The 21,997-nt window shown below is 36.6% G+C and overlaps 1 protein-coding gene across 2 annotated transcripts in view; it reads right to left on the bottom strand.

Annotated features, from left to right (window-relative positions):
• TASP1 (taspase 1) overlaps positions 1 to 21,997 on the bottom strand; it is a 76,056-nt gene that overhangs the window by 16,602 nt on the left and 37,457 nt on the right. For both annotated transcript variants that reach the window (XM_077781855.1, XM_021527828.1), the window contains exons 10-11: positions 21,049 to 21,127; positions 6,312 to 6,422 (exon numbers count right to left, since the gene is read on the bottom strand). In XM_077781855.1, the coding sequence (XP_077637981.1) occupies positions 6,312 to 6,422; positions 21,049 to 21,127 (190 nt within the window). The remainder of the gene's footprint in view (positions 1 to 6,311; positions 6,423 to 21,048; positions 21,128 to 21,997) is intronic.

Below are 21,997 nucleotides of genomic sequence, written 5' to 3'. Positions count from 1 at the left end.
ACTTCGTAACACTGCTACTGGCATGAGAGGATACTACTGGTGTGAGATGAATAAAATTACTTAAAGTGACTTTTAGCAGGTAATTTGAATGAAGTATTGAACCAAATGTCTTTAAAAATTGTGTTATGCAAACAAAGCAAGGATGATGGGAGGCATTATCTCTCCTACACACAAAAACATAGCCTTGCTTGCCCTTTTGATCTTCTACAGCACTTCATCATCTCCTGCAGAATGAGCATTATTCTGGAATGGTGGGAGAAGCCTGTAAAAGAACATATCCCTTGTTTCCATCTCCAAACACAAGCAGCAAATGAAGACACAGACACTTCCAAGGACCACCCTGCTTCCCTGTTTCTGTTGAAGACTGCCATTCCCAGAAACATCAGATGCAAACTGTGTGACTACACCCTCACCCATCCCAGATGCCTTCAGCAGCAAGTTCAGCTAAATCATCTCAGTGCAAAATCAGCAACAATACAGTGTATGCCTCCAATTCACTGCCTAAATTGTGGAGAATAAACCTCTGAGAAGTGCCAAAAATTAGTTGCCCTCACTAATAGTATTACAATATTCTATGTTACAGTAAATTTGGGCTGTTTCTCTGCTCTTAAAAATCAGACCCTAAGCCAAATTAAATACATGCTGAAAAGCATATTGTTTAAAAGTTACTTATTTTGCAATTAAAGCATTTTTTTTTAAATGTTAAAAGAGGGACTCAAATATAATACCTAGGATCTTTCTAGATATGTGGACCTACTGATGACAATTACAATTATGCTAAAGAGTATATTTTAACAAACTAGACAGTGCAAATGAGTAGGTCTATGATAAGTAAAATTCCAGACAGCTGAATGCTATGCATCCATCACTGAATCTGTAAAAATAATGGTACAAAAGCAGTATTATACTTTATTTCTAAAGAGAATCCATGTACCATGCACACAAAGTAATTTGACTGTTCTCAAAACACTGTGAATTCAAAGGTTAGGATATTTCATCAATTTAGTTCTAAAACTCATTTTTGTTACAGACAACCCATTCAGAAAAAGAATAACAGAGAGCAGAATTTTGTGAAACATAACAATATAGGTAATGACTTTTTTCTTTATACATTTAATTAGTATTTCAAGAGGAGAAGAGAAAGTGGAACTAAAATACTACCATGTATATTAAAGGCAGAATGGTTTCCCATTAGAAGGAAAAAGTGATCTGGCTCCCACCTCCTACACCATTTTTGCTCTCTCTGTGCATTTCAGAAATACAGGTTTTCCTCTACAAATTCAAAATTTAGTTAGAATAAAACCAAAATATGCCTAGTACCCAAAAACATTGTTTTCCACTGCAATAAAATAGAATTGCTGGACAAATCTTTGATCTAATAGCTTGCTAATGACAAAATTACAAAAACCTGGGGCTTTAAATATCATTTTAAGTCTCATGAAGTTCAGTATTCCTTTCCCAGTTACCCTGGCATACCACTGAGGAATGTGGGATGAAAAATCCAAAGTAAAACTCCAACTGCAGCATTAACTAATAATGCTAGCACTGACTGGCCACAGCATAGAGAAGTGGTGGGATGAAGCTCAACTACTTTGTTATTGCTATGCTACATAGAGAAAGCATTATTACATTTTTATTTATGTATTTTGTATGTTATTAACCTGTAGTAATGGTCCCTCAAAAACAAGCAAGCAGGTCATCACAGCTACTCCACATTCCCTGATCCCATGAAGTTCTGGCAGAGCAGCCAGGGCTGAACATGAGCACCCAGGTTCAGCTGCTGATCAGGGGCAGACCTGAGAGATTTCACAAGTGCTAAAGCAAATAATGGCCTCAACATTCAGCCTTGCTCTGGAGGAGCTACACTTACAAGTGAAGAACACTTTTTCTTCAGCATCTCTTGTAAATTAAGGCTCTTGCATGACAAAGATTGTTTCCTCTAGATCATGGGTAGGAAGTTGTTCACTTCTGATCCTGTTCTCCATTTGTAGTTACTGCATAGAACCATTCTAAGCACAGATTCAACACAAAGCTGTAAATGAAGTGTTTTATTTACACTTACCCAGCTGAAGGATGAACCAGCTGCTCATCAGATGTTCTACATTTACACTCTTCCATAGCAGAGAAGCCATTGCCAGTTCAGTTGTTTATGTCAGCTTTCAAAGGATCAGAACTTGGGTCTAGACACTGACTGTGCTGTGGTGTAACCAATTAAGTGCTTCAGCACCCCCCAATTTTAATAGAGGGCAGTTAAACAATTCTAAACCTGCTTGTGCACTGTGAGAGTGAAACTCTGACTTTTTCAAGTCTACAGATCACCTTGACCACTGGACTGTCAGCTTGTGTACAGAACGTGGTGGAAATGAAGCTGTTTGCCACTCTGCTTCTGCTGTGTATCCCACTAAACTCCAAATATAATAAGCACTAAATGAAGCCTGCTTTTAATTTTATGCACCATTATTTGGTGAACATTTTAGCACAAGCTGTCTCAAGTCAGAGGAATTTATATTTCATGATACATTAAGTTACAACATCTATATTGAATTTTTAAAGATGCTGCATGAGAAAACAACTGCACTTTAAAACTTTACAGGTAAGATTTTAAGAAATTAAATCACTGAAGATACCACAGGCCAATAAGATCCCAATGCTTTTGACACGGAGAAGCATAGGGAGGACCTATACAAAACCTTGTGGAACATCACCATGTTGTGCTGATGAAACTTCAGGATCACTTCATTCTCTCTGGAAATCTTTTTCTCTGTGTCATGGAGAAGCATAATAATGCTTCCATAGTTTGTTTCCCCTGCTAGAAAACCGCAAAGGATACTACAAAACTTAGAGTGATGCAGCACCAAAGGAAACTATAATGCACTATAAAGTAACTATAACACTGTGCTATGCCAGTCTTGTTACTGTTGAAGTACAAGGCTTTTTCCTCCCCAGCAAGCATAACTCATCTTCAGGAAGTTCATTTTCTATGATTCCTAGCTGTCCAAAGTCCTGATCAGAAATAGAGGATTTTGACACTAAATTTCTAGAAGAGAAAGTGTCAGCATTACTCTTTTGCTATTACCTTTCTGCAGACTTTGCTCAACTGAAGCACAGTTTAAAAATGCAAGAATAAAGAAACATATCTCTGCTAAGGAAAGAACAAATACCAGATTCCAACTATGTCTTTCAGCTCATTATTTCTAGTATTTCATAAGAAGTTCTAAAGTACCATTGGTAATGCTGCCATTTTTAAAAGCCCAGATTTCCTGCCAATGAGATGACACAAATATTTACTCTAAGTCTACACTGGATTCTACAAACACAAACTTGGCTGCATTTGAAAGGAATGATGAGTAACAAAATCCTCCGTTCTTCTCTTTGGAAGGTACTTGTATTTACAGAACACCATTCTTTAATTGTGAACCAAGCCTTCTGCTCTCTGACTAAAGATATGGCGCTCATTCCACTTACAAAAAGTCTATATTTCATTTCTCTCACCTCTGATCCAACCATCACTTGTGCATTCTCCACAGTAAGCTGGCTCTGAGAAAGGATGAGAGAAGCACATCTGACATCAGTTTGTTCATCACCTGCTGTTTAAACAGCACTCAGTGTCTAAGCCAGGCATTCCCTAGCTGGAAGGAATCCCAGGACTCTGCAGAGACTCAGAGTCCTGTAAACAGGAAGCACCAATCTGGTGGCAGCTGCCAAAATCAGCTGTTCATTCTTCTGATACAAGTAACACACATTTTGACTTCTGATAAAACATTCTAGCTCAGCTTTGTTAAAGGCTGGGTTTTTTTCCAATGCCTTGATCCATTATAATTCTGGTGACAGCTTGAAAGACCACAAAGCAGGGCTCTAAGGAAGGCAAGGGAAACATCCATGCCATCAGCAAGAAATCTATTGCCCTGTTTTATCCTGATGTTTCACAATAAGAAATTCTGCACCATACCACACATCCTGTGCTATCAACTAACAGATCACTTATGAAAAGTCACAGCAAAAAAACCTATTTAGTATAAACCTACCATTTTTAAGTGTGATGCATGTTTTTAACTGTTGCACTGTATTTGCCATGTCTAACTTTGCATTCCATCTGCAGAATTGCCAAGATCACCAGAATTTCTCTACCAGCTACAAACTCAATACTACCTCACATGTAACCAGCAGGATGTATCTGGATTTTGATGTTTTCCTCCACCAGTCTTCATTCACAGGACAGCTGAGCACAAACTAGATTTTATGTTTTCTAAACCAAGCACTTCACCTACACAAAAACCAAAGGTGGCAGTATCTTTTTGCCCCACATCAGCACTGCCCTGAGTATAACTGAGCAGATACTACACAGTCTTGCTGTCAGGCAGCAGAAGCTGCAGTGGTAAATTTCTGAAAATACAAGCCAGACTTGTCCTGAATTAAAACTTTAAAAAGAAATTACAAACCATTTATATTAATGTTATATAAACTTTTTTTTTTTCAAATTTTCTTTTCATGGAGAGCATTAATTTAATCCTCTCACTCTTTTCTTTCTGCTGTTTAGCTGGGTTTAGTGTTTTCCCAAGGCAATAACACATCACACTGATATCCTGGTACCTCTGTCTGTGCAGCTACTCTTTCTCTGCAATTGACAGTTCAGCTGTAACAAATTCTTCAGCAACATTTAATATGCCTTTATCTCCAACAGAAACATTTTCACATTTCCACTAAAGAACACAATGCATATATCACATAGGAGCCAGTTAACATTTAATATGCAAAGTGGTGGCAAAATACGTTTGCATTAAACAAGCAAAATGAGAATTGCATTTTTTGGTAACCATTACCAAACCTAACAAAGAAAACCCATAAAACTCAAAGCAACTCAAAGAAGGCACCTTTAACTAAAACAATTTAAATTTTGGGCTTTTATCAGCCAGTCCCTATGAATTACTTCATCAGTAGCTTTCCATCTTGTATGCGTACATTTATTAATATGACATCGCACAAGGCTACATAAAATTTGGGCTTGCTTTTAGCACTCTTAGAACAAATAGCAGAATAAATTTTAAGAGCATGGACTAGAGATCTGACTTTCCTGAAGTTAGGCCACTCCCATACAACATCTGCAAAGCAGGTTACAAATTAGCCAAGCTATCACAACATCCTTCCTAAACACTTCTTTTGGGTACACAAACTCCTAATTTTGTGCCACTATTGCGCTGGAATGAGTGATTAAATACAAAAGAACTACATTTTTGCTGCTTGGATTAGAATCTTTTTGGGGAACACACAGAGTGTTCTGCATTCTAACAAGACCTAGAAATGACCACAGTACAGCAGCAGATTATCAAGTTCAGTTTTCCAAAGCAAAGGTGACTTCCCTTCAAAAAAGTCAAATGTCAGAAGCAAAATCTAACGTGGATTCAACACTTCAAAAAAAAAAAAAAGTCAAGAAGTTGCAATGCACTGCTTGCCAAGACCAAGGGCATTAGTCCCTGGGACCCCAAAAGGTGTGTATATGCCCCTTTTCAGTTCTAATTAAAGTATCACAAAACGAGCTTTGGAAACACAGTGTACAAGAATTATGTTGTCCAGAAGAAATTTTCAAGACAAAAATTTTCTGTGGATCCTAAAGCTTGAAAAATTTTAAAGAGTTATGAAAACACTGCAAGTCAACATATATGCCAGAAGCTTCACTGAAATTTTCAAAGGGGCAAGAATTTATGGTTATTTTAAAATCCACTTTCATATTTTGCTTATGATTTGAGGAAAGAAAACAAGATCTATATTTATAAGAAATTGAAGATCTATTACACAATTTTCTTAAATCAAATTAATTTTTTTTAACAAAGTATATTTCACTTTTTTAAGAATATATATATGTAATATATATATGTATGTGTATCATATATATGTAAATAGCAAACCAGAATCTGTCTGCCCAAAGCATTTAATTAGAACATGAAATAGTTTTGAGGTCAACTATTTTTAAAAGGGTTAACATGATGAATAATTTTTACTAATGGTCCTAAACCATCAATTCTAAAGCGTGCAACTCTACACCACATCCCATGATTCAGACAGGAAATTCTTTCTTCAAACCTCTCTGGGTATTCTATGACTCACATAACAATTGAGGTATTTCCAAGGGTTTGCCTTTAAATTTCGTAATATATTCTTCTGTAGTTTAACATTTTTCAGATGTAACACAAGACTAAATCAGAAGCCAAGTGCAACACAAAGCTTCAACAAAAATCACAAGAATAAGTACCTTTGATAGAGTTACTTGCATTTTCAACTAACTTGCATTTAGGCAATTTGGGCCATATACTTACCAATAAACTTGTTTTGCATAGTCTCTAGGAGAGCTTGGTGGGCATCCTCTGTTTGCAAAGCACAAGAACATTCTCTGGCCAGTATGGTCCGGACAAGGTGCTCACCACAACCTAAAGAAATATTAAGATTGGGAATAGTCAAAATACAGATATCACTTTGAAGAAACCCGGTAATTAATTTATATCATCATATTAATTTGGCTGAGATGATGCAAAATAATGACAGTTTCTTCATAGCGATGCAAATGACAAGTTTCTGCCACACGTATTTATTTTTTAAAAAGGTTGACATGAAGTCACTCAAAAATTCAATTAAGTCAGTGGTTTTCTCACAACTTTCTTGAAATTTCGACTCCACAAAGCCATAAACCAAACAAAAATTAAGTGCAGAAAGAAGAAACAAGCAACACTGTCTTTAACTTAGCATCTTTATCCAGATAGAATCCTCTTACTAATCACTCTCTCGGGAAAGATCCTTGCATGCAACATTTCAAACCAAGAACAACCTCAGTGACACAGTAACTTCTTTTGCATGGCAAAATCTTCTATGTAGTCCATCTGATTCAGCCTTTTTGCAACAAAGGAATACATTAATTCAGCCATGCTTTTTTGCCAGAGTGGCTGGTCAATCTAATACAAATTCCTTTAATTTTTAAAGGTTTGTCCTTAAGAAACTAAAAATCTTCTAGAAAGAATCACTTACTGCCTCAGTGCTTTCTGTACATATCCTCTGAAACCTATTTTTGGCGAAACAAGCAGGTCATTGCTGCTACTCTTGTTCTGTAGGAACACTTTCACACCTGCTATCTTTTCTCCTACACACTTTCCCCTTCCTGTACTGTGCTTTGGGACATACAGCTGCAGCCAAATGGCACCGTGAGTGTTTACTGGACCAGCTGGGGTTGTTGGACAGAAAATCCACGGCTGATACCTTCTCCATATAGACCAAGGTCATTACACTGCTTATGCCTCCTGTTTGTTGACATTTTTCCTGACTGGCAGGGAAGCAGACAAAGCAGCTAGAAGAGGTTTAACCAAGAGCCAGGTGAACTGTGTTATCCCATTAGGAAAGAAAAAAAACACAACTAACGTTGAGTTGCAATGTAACAATGATCTCAAATCATCTATCTGTGACTACATTTTGATCAGATTTGTAACTTATCAGGACTGCATTAGACACCAGAATACACAGAAAGAAGTCAGATACAATCCATTCACAATTATATATATATATATTTCTAGCATATTTCTCATTAAATACAACAAGATGAAGCAAGCACTGGAATCATAAATAAAAAAAAAAATGCTATAATACAGTTTGACTTATTCACTCAGGTACAGAATACATAAATACACCTACACAGCCTCCAGAAACAAATTTATGGCTGGAAACAATCTAGTTGCTTCCAAGTGTTAGGGAGGTGGAGCTGGTAAGACATCAGACCTAGGCTGGCTTCAGACAAAGGCAGTTCAGTCTCCACGGGTAACTCATACTTTACTGGAAGCACAAATCCAGAACAGAGATACTGGCTGAAGCCAGCCTAGATGTAGCACAAATTAAAATTTAATTATTAAACCCAACCCAAAGTGGCTCCAGTGCAGCCTGCTGAGTCCCTCATCACTGTGCATATGCTGAGACTAGAGCATTGACTGGTGTGGGTACAACAGGGCACAAACACGTTGGCAGGTCCAGCATTGTGTATTGCAACAACTCACAGACTGGTTTCTAGTTCTTCTCACCATTTTAAACCCTGACATGGCAACCTACTCAAAGAATCTCCCTCTCTGGCTACTTGACACACAATTATACCCTTCCCATTAAATGCACAGTGAGTTTCCACTGTTCTTCAAAGACTGCTAATAGAGAAGGAAAAAAAATTACCCCCCTCATTTTCAAAATTAAACAACACCCTCTGGAGCACTATGGATGCACTAGATGTCAGAGAATCAGCCCAGAGATCAGATTGCTGAAAAACTGTGTACGCATTTCCCAAAATCCTGCTATGTTCAATCTTCACAAAAATAACTTGGTCTTCAGTTATGCATCCCTGCTAATGGGAAGTGTCTCCTGATCAATACAATTCAGCTAAACTGAGTTGTTCCAAGTGAGACACTTTGGCATTGAATCCACATACAATTGGCACAACTGAAACACAAAAAATGCTTTGTATAGCAAACAGTCTGAGTAAAATCCAGTAACAAATTTAGAGGAAAATGAAAGAGCAAAAATACTACAACAGTTACACAGACAAGGGAAGTAATTCTTGAGAGCACAAGGGAAAAAGTGTTTAAATCAAGACTGTCAAGCTCTCAATGAGAGAAGTGTCCTGGTCAGGAGATAATCTTCAGGAGGCTCATGAAATACAGCAACCTCAGCAACTGCTTACAGATTTGTCTATTCATTTGCCTCGTTATACTCACACTCTGAAGCTTCTGTCCACAATAGAACTGTGAGTTATCTACTATTCACTCCAAAGTGATAGATGAAGAGTATGAAAAAACCCCACAAGATATATTTTACCCATAGATCACAACATGGACATAATTTTTTTAAAACTTTAATCACTATGAAGCTTTGCTGTAAAGAATAAAACTAAACAGGCATATGCTCTGGCCAAAACTGAGAAAGCTATTTTTTTTCTTAAAAAACCCATTAGTACCTTTAAAATATAACATGTAACACCTTTAAATATAACTATATGAATAAGAAGCAGGGGACTTAGAAGAGGAATCAAACAAATGAGACACAGAAATCAGTGAGCCTATGTATGTTCAATGCAACAAGTAATAAAAACAGATGTTACTACTTCACAATTGTCAAGTATTTCCTAAATTGGAATTAAAAAAAAATGGCCATTTTTTAGCATGACATATAATATTATTTCCCCCCTGAGAGAATTACTTTATTGAAAAGTTCCCATAATATCAAGTCTGCTTCAAAAAAAATTCAGAGAGAGAAAACTCAATATGGGTTAAGAAAAGTTGCAGCCCATGTCCCCATCAAGGATCAACCACAAGGAAAGCAGCTTTGAAATTCTACTAACACATCACATATCTCTACATCCCCACAGATAAAGTCATTCCTTTTTGTTATATTTATGTCAACCTGTAAGGCAACAGACTTACAGACTGCTGCTGGCAGCATATGTGAAAATCTTTCAGCACATCGCTTGCTGGCAGTCTGCAGGGACAGATAACTAAGGAAAACAATTCCCCCATTTGCAAAAGAAAAATTTGTTACTGGAGTTTTTGATGTAGGAACATCTATTTTTGAGGAAATTAAAAAAAAAAAAAAAAAACAGCTGAGCAGTGTGTCACATACTTTGACCAGATACAGGCTGAGAAAAAGAATTACACTTTCTATTATCTCAAGTCAGAACCACATTTCTTGCAGGTTTAGCAGATTTGTAGGTCTGTATAGCCTTGAACTGTAGATAATACTAGGACTAGGCACAAAATTAACATATACATTACTAGAGCAATCAAAACTGATTTATGACTTACAATATAAACTCGTGGGTACAAATTTATAGATCCAGTCACTTTAGTCTAACTGCCAGCAGTAGTCAACTTCCAAAAAAGTTGTATTAACGTGACTCAAGACAGCAATTCCAGTGAAAACTACTTAAACACATTTCCAAATCATGCAGACAAGTCGATGAAAATGTAATTCTGATTAATTTGCTTAACTATCTCACATCTTACTACATTTAACTGCAAGTGTTAATACATTTGGCATTTCTTCCACTAAATAGTACTACCAAGTACAACCAATCCAAGAGGGACTCTCACTAAGTTTTTCAATTCTACACTGAAGTCTCAAATACATTGTTTTAGTATCTTTCCTGTAAACACAGTTAAAATCATTTTACTATCCTTTCCCAATTATGATGATGACTTCTTCAGTATTCTGAAGCTCATTCTATTTCAGAGATGAATATTTTGCAATGACAGACAAATGCTTCCCTAAGATTTCATACATGAGTGACTCAAATGCAGATGACTAGCTTGAAAAATTTACTGGGTTAAATTAGAGCTTCACATTGAAATAACTTTCATATAGTAAACAAATTATTTTCCTAACACAGTAATATTCTGCAAACACTATGTTGTCTACTTGCAGCTCCTCTGCTGTCAAAAAAACTACTGCTGGAGCTGCTGTAGTCCATGTTTGCAGGGCTAAGTACAATTAACTGCCTTCCTTTAGGATTGCTTCTGGCAAAGGCAAAAACGCTTCTACAGAAAACAAAGAGTTTATAGAGAATATTTAGATAAATCATGCCTGACAAACTTGGTGACCTTCTACAATGAGGTTACAGCATTGGAGGGTAAGGGAAGCGCCAAATCACAAGGAGAGGCTGGAGGAGAACAGATTGAGAGCAGCCCTGAGGAGGACTTCGGGTTTTCTGGTGGACAAGATGCTCAACATGACCTGAGAGTGTGTGCTCACAGCCCAGAGAACCAGCCACATCCCAGGCTACATCCAAAGCCCCATGGGCAGCAGAGGAGGGAGGGGACTCTGCCCCACTGCCCAGCTTAAGTGAGAGCCCACCTGCGGTGCTGCATCCAAGACAAGAGTCTATAGTAACAGGACAAGGGGGAATGTCTTTACAGCGAGGGAGGGTAGATTTAGATTAAATATCAGGAAGAAATTCTTTACTATGAAGGTGGTGAGATACTGGAACTGGTTGCCCAGGGAAGTTCTGAATGTGCCATCCCTGGAAGTGTTCATGGGCAAGCTCGATGGAGCCCTGAGCAACTAGTTCTAGTGGAAGGGGTGCCTGCCCATGGCAGGAACTTCAAGGTCTGATCTTTAGGGTCCCTCCCAACCCAAGCCACTCAAAGATCCTACCAAAAAATAAACAGAAATAGACAGATATTTTGATGCAAGTTTCTAGCTTCCTAGATTAAGGGGAGAGAATATACAAATGCCTAAATGCTCCAGGCACTGATAGCAACAGATTCCTATGACAAGGGAAGGAGAGGAGAATGAGGCTTAATAGCCACAACACCGTTACTTTGTAAATGAACTACAAACCCAAATGAAATTCTAAAGGATCCCAGAAAACCTGTCTTCAACCAGAAGCTTCTATTCCTGTCTGAAAATGATTTGAAGATCATACACAAAATCACTTAAGATCATACAGAAACACCAACACTGATTTTCAGAGACACGTATCTTGGATCATGGCACAATACAGTTTTGATGCAGTGCTTCTTTCAAAGTGCCAGGCAGACCTACAGTGAAACAGAACTTCCCTTTTCTGTGGGTATTGAAAAGTGTAATTTCTGATAATAATACACATTTACCTCCAATTCAAATACTCCTCATTGATTACTGCAAGAATTACATAAGAACGGTCTAGGAATCTACAACCTTTCTTTTCATAGTCTCTTTTTCTTATGTTATCCTACTCTAATTTAGCTGTTCTGGATGTATTAGTAAATCCCTCAAGTTACTACTTCAGCAGTAATTTTGCTAGTTACCCTATGCACAACTTCCATAACAACCATGTTATTAGGGGGAAGGAGGAGCTGTGATGTTTTTGTTTTATTTTTTAAGATTGTTAACATCTTCAACTTTTAGGTATATTAGACACTATCTTACATTGCATATAATTCTGAAAAAAAGGTAAGAAATCCCAGCTGTAACATTTAAATGTTAATCTTCCTGTTAACCAAGTCACAGGTTATACAAACCTTAACTTGCTACAGACTTGGATCTTTCATTTGAGCTTCATGCAAGAAACTGAGGATTAAATCTCTACGTTTTTCCTCAGCATACTGACTTCTCAAGAAGATTTCTAATGCTTGAAATAACCACAAGAGGAGAAAGAACACAACACAATATAAGCTGAACATCCCCTACAATGCGTGCTCTGCATCTTATAATGCTCCTCCGATGGAACCAAGATGGCAAAGGAAAGGAAGGCCTTGTGCAAAGCGAGAATGTCAGAGAGAAATTGTTTTTCTGCTTCTTTTGATGGGAGATGCTTTCAAGTCAGGAAATTAGAAACAGGTGTGCCAGAGGGCACACACACATCCATGCACCACACTGAAAAACACGCGTTTCCAATTTTCAGACATGAAAGCGGCTCCTGTTGAATGGAAGGAGAAATGAAAATCGAGTTTGCTTTCTGCAAGCCACAAGCAGGGAGCTTATGGAGCTTTGACAGGCTGCAGGAGCCTGTCTAGCTATGAAACACACAGTACCTCAACACAAAGTTGTCGAGTTGGAACTTGTTTTAAAAGACTACAGAATGGAAACTTGCATTACTCATATACAGTCAAGAATGGAAAAATTCATCTAGTTTACTCCACTGCCAAAGTATGACTCTTTGCTTTACAGAAGCTAAAGACAGAAGTTACAGGTTATCTGTATTTTATCATCTATTCTACACAGCAGAGTCTTAACCTGGCCCTGTTGTTTCTGTCCTGTTAAGCTTTGATGTTATTTTCAGTTCAATAGTAGTCCCTAAAGTATCAGCTAACAAGTTAAAGAACTACTATTTCTGCTCTATTTCCTGGACAACTTCTAGTTATGCCTAATGGAAACACTGTGAAACCTGTATTTCAGTAAGCTCTGCTCTTCATTTCCAGCATCTCTAGAAAGATCTGACTAAAACCTTGCATGGCAGTGATTTTAAAAAAAACAAAATACAGTACAATAAAAATATTTAGTTGGCAAGACACTGATACAAATAAATACATATTGAAAAAAATGTAATGCATAATTCTCAAAAGACAAAATGCTGCAGTCTAGCAGAATGCACTACAGTGTTGTATTAAAGTAACAATTTTAGGGGTTTTTTTCTCCTATCAGCTGCTGTATCTTGTCTTCATACTAGCAGGGGGAATTTTTAAATTACTGACCTGCTGCCAGAAAAAACACCTGCAAACAAAGTTCTGTCCAATTCCTAAAGCATTGATCCTAGAGGGCTCAGTGGAGCACATTCCTCCTGCAGACAGAATATCCTTAGATGATTTATCAACTAAGAAAATGCAATGGAAATTTTCCAAAAGGTTGAACCTTTAGTAAATTTGGGCAGGTTTCAAAGATAACAAAAGAAATTCAACAGGCAGACACACTCATATCTAAAGCACTTTCTCCAAGGAAAGGAAGGAAAACATGTCTCTAAGTTTTTAATATGGGAAAAATAAACTAAAATCACTCCAAAAAAACAACTCATTGAGCTTTTCTACAATTTTACAGATAAGAAAAAAATTGTTAGAGAGATAAGGGTTCATTCATTTGGCACTGTACGTTCTAAATAGTGGTAAATGGCAAATAATTGATTTTAAAAGCGTTTTGTTAGTGTTACTATGAACAAAAAGAAATTCATATGTATCTCCAAGAGAGGTTAGAATGAATTAAAAACGTAGGTCCCTTAAAGGGGATGTACTTCTTACATTCTTCATTACATTTAAATATTTTGAAAGATTAATTTCAGTTAGGCTGTAAAGAAGGAAGCAAACACTTTTGCTTAGGCCTTCCTCAGAATCTTGGCTGCTAGTGATCTCTGTAAAACACACTATACCTTCTCTAAATTACATCACTTCTGTCATGTAAAACTCACAGGGAAGAAAGTATGACAGTAACTTACGTGTTTGCTAACTAAAGGTATAAAACCTCTTACTCTCAAATCCCACAAAAGTGTTTAAGACATAGAAAGGGAATTCAATCTGCCACCACCTATTTCAAGCCACTTGCACAAGGCACAGCACAGGACAGCACCAAGTGTCCAGGGCAGGGCTGGTGCTGCACAGCTGCTGGCCCTGCTTACAAAACACTGCTCAGCCAGCCCTGGGACTCCTGCAGGAAGCTACAGCTTCCACAAGCCTGTGCACCTTCAAGCTAATAGATATTATAACATCAAGTCCAATTGGAATTTCAAGAGGCATCTCTGATCATTGTATCCATCGAGTTCTGCTTCCCAGCAAGCCTTCCAAAGGCAATTCAAACAAACATTCTCAGCTGTGAACACTGCAGTACTGTGTTTAACTGATTAGCTTCTCAGTGCTACCATTCCCACAAATAATTTCTCAAGCTTCAAGCTTCCTCTCTCTTCTCCCAGACTTCTCTGGTGGTGCTGAGTTAGCTCACAGGCCACAGCACTGAGTCCTCCCAGCTGCATCTGGACACATGGGCTGAATGAACTCTTGACAGAAACATTCACTTCATAGCTAAACACTGATCTGTCTGGAGATAGACCTCCCCTTCCTCCAGCCTACCCTCTGCTTCATGGTAACAATGACATAACTCTTCTCCATTTGCTTCATTAAATTACCTCTTATTCCCCAAATCTTACAGGACCAGACTGATTTTGAGAGATAATACATATGTCTACAAAGAGATTAATTGTATCATATCATCTATCTCACATAGTGTAGCTCAAACAATCTGTACAGGATATAAGATTTACATATGAAATTCCTCTGGGCATTGGACTCAGGACAGGCCACACAGACAATGCTGCACTTGTGTGTTCCAGAAGGGCTGACAACACATGCAAGTTTGAAGCAAGCTTTGTCATCACTTGGAAAAACTGTGGATGCCCCATTGCTGGAAGTGTTCGAGGCCAGGCTCAGTGAAGCTTTGAGCAAGCTGGTCCATAGGAGAAGGTATCCCTGCCCAGGGCAGAGGGGCTCCATCCATCCTTCCAATCCAAACTATTTCATGATTCTACAACACAGCACTGGCCAGGTATTCATTCAAAGGATCCCAACACAGCCATTACTGCCTTCAGCAAAAAGGAATCACAAAGCCAAAGCTATGCATTACAAGTCAATTTATTTGCATTAAAGCTTCCCTGAAAAGTATTTACTCTGTAGATTTGCACATCACTATGGTTTGCTTGCAAAAGGAGTTTTCAAGTAGGAATCTACAGATCAGTGGCTTCCATAAGGAGACCAAAATGCTGGCTGACAATTTAACAACTACAGCAATCTCTGCACAGGTGTCATTTCTATCCCATCCTATTCCACATACCCATCCCACACTGCCTGCAAAACACCCATAAAACACACAATGCACTGCAAAGAACGACAAATGTGAACACAATTTGAGCAGCAAAAGGTGAGGCAAGGAAAATTAAACCTATATATTCCCTTATTGATGTCGATATCAAAAACAAGAGAAACCTCCTTGAGCAGGGGGTTGGACTAGACCTCCAGATGCTCCTTTCACACTAAACAATTCTGTGATTCTTCAAAACACAGTGTGCTATTTGTCCTTCATGGAATGATGTATTGTGTACACAAATGTATACCCAACACAGCTTTTAAAGAATTATGATCTAATCTCTAAAATGCATTTATGAGAACAGAGGCCACTGCTTTTGTCATGAGACCTTAACAGTTTTCTAGGATCTTGGTGAATTCACCAACACAAGAAACTGGCAAGGAAGTTTACATAGAATAAATACATGTTTGTACATGTATTCCTGAAACACTGCTGTTTTCTCTATCTGATTTTCATTCCATTCCAGAATGGATTCTGTGCAGGAGAGAAGAGCAAGACATCACTACAAGACTTCTCCCAGACAGAATCCTCAACTACACCTCGTAAATAAATCTGGTATTTCCAGAAATCTGACATCCCTTGTACCTTCCCAACTCAACTACCAATGCAATTCTGGCTCAGTCCTGAAGCCAAATTACGTTCGTTAGCATCCTTAATTTTTCTGAATGCCTTCAACGTATGTCAAGCTTCTACTCCTTCTTTAGGATCATAAATTAGGTCATATTTTAAATTTCCCTAGGATAACCTATGTGACTTTCTTGTATCAAATACTCTCTTCAAATAAATTTTAGTAAAAGCTGGAGATTTTGCAGCTTTGCGTCACAGACTTTCTGTGTTTTGTAAATAATGCAGGACCTTCTATCTTCAGAAATGCAATATTTGCTGGCCTCAATGGCTGGTACCTAGACACAAAACATCCTTTGTATGCTTTCCATTTCCTGCTGTTGTTAAGATGGAAGAAATACAGGACATCATTTTCAGTCTCTACACTTCCACTCAAAAATTCCACTTGTGTATAATTTTCAAAATGTCCTGCATTAGCTGTTACTGTAATTTTATATTTATAGTTATTGCTAAGGTTGTGCATATGCAAAGAGAATTAGTATTTCTCAATTTATCTCCTGGGAAAAATACAGCCTGACTCTTACACCAGCAGTATTACTTTTGGCAGTTAGTGAATTGAATATTCACAATATTCCAACTGGGCAGGAGATTCAGTGTCACACTTGATATTATTTTGAATGAGAAGAATATGCACAAAGTCTTTGATTCTTATTATGCTCAGGAAAAAACAGGAAATTTTTTCTTTAAGTACAGCCAAAAAATGAACTATTGCTTCTCCTGTGGCTGGGTTTTGTTCACAAATGTTTTCCCTCCAAATAATACCCATCTTCCTGTTTTTACATTTGTATACCAGCAAAAAAAAAAACACCCACTAAAGAGTTCCAAGCAGCCTAACAAGTGTTCTGGCCCCTTTTTGTGGAGAGATGGTGGGGGTGCTTAAAAGGAAGCCTGTTTTGTTTGTGTCTGTGTGCACACATGCATGGAAAAGCTTTTAAATACCACAGATTTGGCTTCTACTACATTGATCCAAAACACAGTTTATCTGTTAATTACATTTATACTAAATAAAGGCCATTGGTAATTCTCATCTCATTTACCAAGTTTCACTCTGTCTCCACCATTCCTGCACGGAATGGTCCTTGCATTATTAAAGTTGCCCAGGTATCTTGGGTGTGCCCCCAACACAAGTGCAGCATTCTTTGAGATTCTTGAATTTTAATACTGGTTTGGACATACTTAAATTCCTGTAATGTTTATCCTTCAGCGGCCAATAAAGTCCCATAATCATTTGTTCCCAACCAAAATATTAATTTTAATATAATGCAGAGTTTATACATCAAAATGTCTCCAAAAGTTGATGGGAAAGAAAAATCAGAAAGGCTTTACTTGTTTACATAGAAACTGAATTTTAGACTGAGAATCACAGAATAAACCTTGGATTTAGGGCCCCTTAAACTCACAGTCATTCCTCACAGCCATTCACCATGTCCCCCACTGTGTTTTTAGAAAGTCTCCACCTTTTGATTTCAGTTGTCCTGGGCCCTGTCAAACTACAAACATAAAATATGAGTTTTACAATATGCTGTATTTTGTAAACCTTGAAGTAATTTTTGAAAAGTCAAAAAAAAAAAAACCACCACAAAAAAAAAAAAAAAAAAAAAAAAAAAAAAAAAAAAAAACACCAAAGACACTGTGTTCAAACTACATGGTCAAGTGACTGTTAGAGGTATGAAATTACCATGCAAAAAGTTGAAGTCATGCCCAAACAAGTACAGAACCACCACCTTTGGCACATTCAGCATAAAAACATTATAAAAACAGCCAAAACTATTTAAGAAACAACTTGCTAAAAAGGCATAAGAGCTAATACCAAATCCTTTCCTGAACAGGCAAAAGCAGGAAGCCTCCCAGCAGCTACAGGGCCAACAGAAAATCCAGGATTATCTTCAAATAATACACAACCATTGAAAGAAAGCTACAGGAACTTGCAATTACTTTTAAGTACTTGTGTGGTGACATCTTCCCCCAGTCTGCCTTTTTTTTAATGAGGCAAGTACTGAAAGATATTGAAGCTTCAATTGGAGGATTTTAGAAGAAAATTAATAAAAGTTCAAGAATAAAGCCTACTATATTATTAACTGTGGCATTTAAACTAAAACTTCTTTTTCCAAAGAAGTTTCTACAAAGGTAATCACTTTGAATACATTCATGCTTGAATATAAAGCCTGATATAACAAACTCTCAAGGTTTAACTTTCTATTCTCAGTGATCACTAAAAAGAAGTTTAAAAGTGTAAATCAGCACAAAAGAGAAACCTTTTATTTTCCAAAGAATTATTCAACTAAAATTTTTTTGTTTAACATACACTAATACAAAATAATTTTGAGGACACTTTTGATAAATCTTATGAGACATTTGAGTTTAACTTTTTATTCAAGCTTTTTTTTTTTTATTCCAAATGTGATTTGATGAGTCAGCTATTCTCTGAAGTCATGTAACAATAAACATAAAATATTACTCAATGCCCACAGTAACCACTGTCTAATTTTATTCTTTTATTTCTCCTCCCCACAAAATGGAAAAAATTCCCTGTAGAAACTATTATATTTGTGACAAATTTATGACTCAAAGAAAAATTAAAATAAATAGATATGTGAAATTAAAACAACAAAATGCTATATTGTGAAAACCACAGAAATTTAAACTGATTGTAGGTTTCTTTTATGTACATCTTTTAAATACATTTACACACAGGTGTAAATGTCTGAATGTAAAATGAAACAAAATGAATGTGCACGTACACACTTTTTATTTATATATAACATGCAAGTTACATTTGTTGCTGATTTTTAAAAAAAAATGTTAACACAAAACCCATTTGGAAACCTACAAGAGGAGGGCATAATCACTACTACAAATACAGTCTAGTCTGGGTTTAGTTACATCAAGGGACAGTGGTGATATTCTGCTAAGAAGCACTGTTCATCTTGGAGCTTTTTAAATCAAGGCATCTTCTAGAATTTAGACAGTACATTTATTTTCTAAATATTTAACAATGCTATAACTTAATGCATTATTATCTTCCTTGGAAATGGCAGTTTCACCTGAATATTTGCAGATGTTTATACCCCCATTCCCATCTCTTCTTGTGATCCAGACAAGCTCTAAGTTTCATTATTTCAACTTTTCCTACAGCTTAATTTTCCATCCCTTTACTCCTTAATTAAATTCATGGTTCAAATCATTGGATGTTCATATTTTAAATAAGAGTCAGGCATCAATATATTTTAGAACTGCACTAAACATAAAGTACATTATAAAATAAAACATTATGAGCTTCTTAAATGGAAAAAAGAATGGTATTGATTACAGAGGAGTTCTCACTTCCTGTAAACATTTCTATCTCCCTCCCTCTCACAGACATACACATACTTTAAAGGAAAAAACAGAAACAAGAGTTTAATTAAACACCACTAGTCTGAATTTCAAATCCATGAATGAACAGATGGCCACGCTCCAAAGTCTGCCAGCAGCCACTCCAATTAACTGGGACTGGCATCAGGGGAATGTCATGGAAGCTAGAAGTTCTGAACCAAACAAATATCCATATATATGTGTATTTGTGACAGTTATAAATAGTATAACACTGAAGGATTTAGCACTATACAAAAGTGGTACCAGCAAAAAGAGAGGAGGCTACTATTTCAGGCCATCATTAAATCTGGCCATCTCCTGTGAGTGCACCAGGATGCTTGTCAGTACTGACACAGACTTCAAATCCAGCTGACTTTGCAAAGAACAGCTTTAAAGAAGTAAATAAAGTTGTCCACTTCAGCTCTTCCACAAACAATCTCTAATATTGAACTTGTGCTCAATTAATTAATTAAAACACGGTCCCAAATACTTAAATATATTCAGTTATGTCAGTAAGCATTTATTAAACTAAAATCAATATGGTGTCCCTTGAGTAAAAATGTCTTCTGACACTCCTGCATTCAGTAAAAACATCCCCTGAGTAAGCACCAAAAAGGACATCTGCTTTTCCTGACATTAAACTTAAGGGTGAACATCTATCTAAATTTTCAACAGTACACAACAGACATGAATACAGAGGAAATAAAAGCAATACAGGATATTCCTGATGCTCTTCAGCCTCTATCAAATTTTAACTTTGCAATCTGTCACCTTGCTCCCCCTCCTATTTCTGCAGCAGGACTCCAACTCTGCACTGCCCATGGGATACAGGTGACATTACCTAAATCTGAACTCTGCACATTTTCTTCACCTCTCCCTATACTGAATGCTGACAACTCTGACCCCTGAGCAGTGGGCAACACCATACATTTTGCAACCTGAAATAAGCACTTAAGAAAGAGTGTTACAAGTAGTTTTTCTGATTGAGGCTGTTCACACAACCAGGGGGAGAAAAAAAAAAAGTAAAAGCAACTCCTACATAATTTCACCTTAAGACTTTTGTGTTCTGTAAGGCATCAAATGAACACAATACATTTGTGTGTCGAGGACCCTAAGCTTTCCAAAGAGAACAGAAGTTCTCCTAATTCTTACATCACTTCCACAATTGCTGAATAAATATTTCCTGATACATCTTATTCCAGTATTTTGGTTTTGCCTTTTCCCTTCCCTTTCAGAAGGAAAAGAGAGATGAAGAAAAAATTCTCTTAATTACTCATCTGAAATAGTAATTAAATACTTTTGAGGAAAAAAATGCTGCATGTAATATTTTTGTATCCAAAGGACCCCCTGGTTATCTCAGTCCTTTACACAAAGCTTCCATTCCCAGAGGTATTCTGCATTTAATACAATACTTGCCTAATTAGCACTTCTTCACAGGAGGACAGGTTCCCTAATACTTAACAAATACAGCACATCTTTTCAGTGCAATACAAAACACGATAAAAATTCCTATGGTTGCTAATTAACTAAAAAGGGCAATATAAGCAACCAACAAGAGATCAATTCATGGATTTAAATACAATACTGGCACTAATAAATGATACAAATTAAATGATACTAATAAACAAATTATACAAATTTCGAATAGAGTCTGGAAATTATGCTGGTATTTTAAATTTGGAACTAATTACAGAGAAAGACAGCAACTTCATTAATATTTATAAAAGTAATAAATACCTGAAGTACTCACAGCAGTGGAATAAGGATTATGAGCTCCTGTATTTTCAGCCCAGCAGCCACAACCATAAAGAGCTGCCTAAGGAAAAAAGCACATTGTTCATAAATATTAAGTGTATAAGATTTTTGCTTTATTCTCTTTCCTTAAAAAAAAATGAAAATAGCATAACAACCTCAAACCAACAATAACAAAAAAAGAAACATGAGAAAAATCCAAGTATTAACACAAAAGATGACTAAGAATATCATAACTATATTGCAATTCCACTCCATTTTGCCACATCCTTCTGCTGTTCTTGAGATCTGAGTGTTTGTCACAGATACAGTATTCTAGCCTAGCTTAACAGAAAATGGGGGTAAAGATATAACCCTGTTCATATGAAGTCTCTTTCACTCTGCTATTCAAAAAACAAACAAACAAAAAAATCTACCTACATTTCAAAAAAGAACTGCTTTTTGGACAGTGCAAAATGTCAACCAAAACCACAGCTGTACAGCAATGGAGTACAAAATCTCTAATGCACCTCAAAATTCCCTAGCAATATGGTGACACATCATAAATATATTATTATTATCATTAACAATAAATAGAACTATACACAATTTATAAGCATAATCATAATTATATATAACACATCATAAATACCAGATAAGTTATTTTATTACTTTTGTCACTTTCTCCAATTCACAAGATCATTTAAAAATTAATTAGGACAGCTTCCCTAAATATTGAGAGAAATCTTATTTTAAGACTCTATTTAAAAGATGATTTAAGGATGTATTTAAGCCCAAGAAGTTAACTTAATGATTTCTCTGTCAAAAGGTAACTAACTACAGAACATCTTACCTATCACTGTTTTATTACAATGATGGAGGACACTGAAAACATTTACATATCAATTCAATGAAAATGCCTTCAGCATTTAACAAGAAGGGAGAACAGAAGTTT

The sequence above is a fragment of the Lonchura striata genome, chromosome 3 (assembly GCF_046129695.1).
Source record: "Lonchura striata isolate bLonStr1 chromosome 3, bLonStr1.mat, whole genome shotgun sequence".
In the NCBI taxonomy this organism is placed as follows: domain Eukaryota; kingdom Metazoa; phylum Chordata; class Aves; order Passeriformes; family Estrildidae; genus Lonchura; species Lonchura striata.
This window is presented reverse-complemented; position numbering and strand designations above follow the sequence as displayed.